The 3800-nt window shown below is 31.4% G+C and overlaps 1 protein-coding gene across 1 annotated transcript in view; it reads left to right on the top strand.

Moving 5' to 3' along the window:
* EXOC6 (exocyst complex component 6) overlaps positions 1–3800 on the top strand; it is a 212743-nt gene that overhangs the window by 80342 nt on the left and 128601 nt on the right. The window contains exons 9-10 of the mRNA XM_008568996.1: positions 3281–3327; positions 3448–3568. Of these exons, the coding sequence (XP_008567218.1) occupies positions 3281–3327; positions 3448–3568 (168 nt within the window). The remainder of the gene's footprint in view (positions 1–3280; positions 3328–3447; positions 3569–3800) is intronic.

The following is a 3800-nucleotide window of genomic DNA, read 5'->3' as shown; positions in this document are numbered from 1 at the left end:
AGTACACATACTATTCAAGTACGCATGGAACGTTCACCAACATAGATTATATTTTGGGCCATAAAACAAATATATCAAATATAAAAGGCTTTAAATCATATAAAGTCTGTCCTCTGACCACAGGGGAATTAAATGATACATATGCAAAAAAATGAATATTTACTCTTACCTCATTCAGTGATTCAAAAAATGGATCATGGACCTAAATGTAAGGGCTAAAATCATAAAACTTCATACCATCAAGCCACAATCAGTCAGTCAGTCAATAAAATTTTCTTAGGAGAGATACATAAAGCATGTACCATAAAAGAAGAAAAAAAATTGATGAGTTGAACAAAAGTTAAAAATGGACAAAAGATTTGAGTAGACATTTTACTAAAGACCTACAGATAGCAGATAAGCACATGAAAAGATGTTCAGTATAATTTTTCATCAGAGAAATGCAAGTTAAAATCATAATGATATACCACTACATACTTACTAGAATGACTAAAATTAAAAAGATTGATGTGCTGGTGAGGCTGTGGAGCAACTGGAACTGAAACACACATCTGGTAGGTGTAAAAATTATACTGCCACTTTGGAAAATGGTTTGGCAATTTGTTATAATGCCAGATTCTTATCATATGACCCAGTGGTCCTGCTCCTAGGTATTTATTTACCCATGAGAAATGAAAACACATCTTTACATGGTGCCTCATATATGAATGTTTATAATAGCTTTATTCATAAATGCCCAAAACTAGAAACATCCTGAATGGCTATAAAGTAATGAATAGATAAATTGTGGTACATCTATATGAATAAACAAATTGTTGTATATTCATATAAAAGAAAATTGCTCAGCAATAGAAAGGAATTGATACATGCAGTGATATAGATGAATCTCAAAGCATTCTAAGTGAAAAAATTCAGATACAGTGAAGTTATATACAGTATGATTTATGTTGTATGACATCTTTTTCCTATTATTGTTCTTTTTTATTGTGGTAAAATATATATAAGGATTGCCATTTTAAGCATTTTTAAACATACAGTTAAGTGGCATTAATTACATTCACAATGCTGTGTGACTATCACTTCTATCTATTACCAAAACATTTTTGTCATCCTAAACATAAACTCCGAACCCATTAACCAATAACTTCTCATTATTCCTTATTATATGACAGTTTTGAAAAGGCAAAACTACAGGACAGAATGGGATCAGTGGTGGCCACAGGCTGGGGATTAGGCAAGGTGATTTACTACAAAGGGGCATGAAGGAACTTTATGTGTTGGAAATGTTCTATACCTTGATTTTGGCGGTAATTATGGTTGTCTACATTTGTCAAAACTCAGTGAACTCTATATGTAAAAAAGGCTTAATTTTATTTTATGTAAATTATACCTCAATAATCTTGCCTTTAAAAATATATAAATAAAAATATAATATATATAAATAGAAGAACTTAAAAGTACCCAGAGAGAAAAGAGTTTATTTTCAAATAAAAAGAAAATGAAATACCTTTAATGCTAAAGGGAAACAACTGTCAACCTAGGATTCTGTATCCAGTGAAACAAGGGCAAAGAGACATTTTTGGACAAAGAAGAGCAGAGTTTGCCATCAAGACACCGTTACTAAGGAAATTTAAAGGATATACTTCAGGCAAAAGGAAAGTGATGCCAAATGGAAGCTATGAGAAGGAATGAATAGTAAAGAGTGTGTAAATATGTAGGTAAATCTATACTGACTGTAGGAAATAATATCAATAAAATATTATGGACTTTAAGATAAAATTAAAATACACAGCACTGGAACATAAACACTGGAATCAGATGGAAGTTAATGAAATTAAACTATTCTCCCATGTCTGAATTGTCCAAAAGAAGAGTAAAAGCATTGACTAATTTTACAGTCTGATTACTTAAGGATTCACAGTGTGATTTTTAGAGTAACTACTATATTCCTTTCATATCCTTTGATATATTGGAGGGGGGAAAGCTAGAAGAGTAAAAGTAAAATATTTGTGAGTCTTAGAGTTGATATAAAATGCTAATTCTTAGCCTGTAAGCTCTTGATAACATTGACTCAAAATATTTAAAGCAGAATTGCCACAACTACAAGGAGAAATAGAAAATTCCATAAGCATAGTGGATTTTAAAACATGTCTCAGTATCTTATAAACCAGGGTGACAGAATATCAGTAAGAGTACAGAACATGCTTAATTGGCTTGATCTAATGGAATGTACAGGATCCTGTTTCAGCAACTGTAGAAACCTATTCTTGTCAGGCACACAGGGATGCTATGAAAAATTTGATTACATACTATATAAAGCAGGTATCAGGAAATATCAAACATTTGATGTTTGTGTAGACTACATTTTCTCATCATAGTATTTTTAAGCTAAAACGTATTAACAATCCTCCCCCAAAGAACCTGAGAAAAACCAGATGTTTGAAAATTGATGACCTTTATGAAGTATGCAAAATACATTTGAACTTANGATCTAATGGAATGTACAGGATCCTGTTTCAGCAACTGTAGAAACCTATTCTTGTCAGGCATACAGGGATGCTATGAAAAATTTGATTACATACTATATAAAGCAGGTATCAGGAAATATCAAACATTTGATGTTGTGTAGACTACATTTTCTCATCATAGTATTTTTAAGCTAAAACGTATTAACAATCCTCCCCCAAAGAACCTGAGAAAAACCAGATGTTTGAAAATTGATGACCTTTATGAAGTATGCAAAATACATTTGAACTTAATTGAAATAATGAAATATTTCATATAATAAACTTTTTATGAATGAAAATCAAATGATCAAATATTTTCCTTATGCCTTTTGTTAAAATTATAAACAGTAGGCAATTGTAGATCATTTTTAAGGAGTTTGACTTTTGTTATGAATCAGATGAAAAGTCATTCAAAGGTTTGTGCCAGAAGATATAATGATCTGGTTACTGTTTGAAAAGTATCATTCTGGCAGCTATATATGGAGAATAGACTGCAGGGGACAAACCTGGAAGCTCGGGAGATGAGGTAGGAGGGAGATGTGAGAGATGGTGGTGGCTTTAACTTGTTTATTGTCTGTCTCCTTTCAAATGTATGATTCATGAGGGGAAGGACTTTTTTGTTATTTACAAGTATATCCCTGATGCCTAAAAATGTATGCAGCATATAGTAGGCTCTCAATAAATATTTGTTTATGAAATTTAAGTGACTTGGAACTTACTTTTATGTTATTGGTATTTATTGGTTTAAATTTATTTTTATTTTTCATTTAAAGCATGAAACAGTTGATGGCTATAGAAGATATTTCACTCAAATTGTAGGGTATGTATCTAATATGGAAATAACTATTATTAAGTTTTTATTATGTTAAATGACATAAATATTTATTTTCTATATGAGTTTTTTTTAAACACATGCTATGTTGGTGATTACTGTTTTTAGATTCTTTGTGGTGGAAGATCACATTTTACATGTGACCCAAGGATTAGTAACCAGGGCATACACTGATGAACTTTGGAACATGGCCCTCTCAAAGATAATTGCTGTCCTTAGAGCTCATTCAGTAAGTCAGACAATTTATGTTACTAAAACTTTAATTCAGTTACTTCAAGAACTTCTGAGATCATACTGTCAAAAGAAAACTGTACCTCCATAATTCTGCATTTTTTGGTAATTGCTCAGATTTGGAAGTAGTAATGTCAGGCTTTTGTTTGTCTGTTAATATCAGGCTGTGATTTTGCAACTGACTGGGGCTTCCCAAGATACTTTTATTCCAGCATTATAGAAAATGAAGA

This window comes from Galeopterus variegatus, unplaced genomic scaffold (assembly GCF_000696425.1).
Source record: "Galeopterus variegatus unplaced genomic scaffold, G_variegatus-3.0.2 Scaffold457, whole genome shotgun sequence".
Classification (NCBI taxonomy): Eukaryota; Metazoa; Chordata; class Mammalia; order Dermoptera; family Cynocephalidae; genus Galeopterus; species Galeopterus variegatus.
This window is presented reverse-complemented; position numbering and strand designations above follow the sequence as displayed.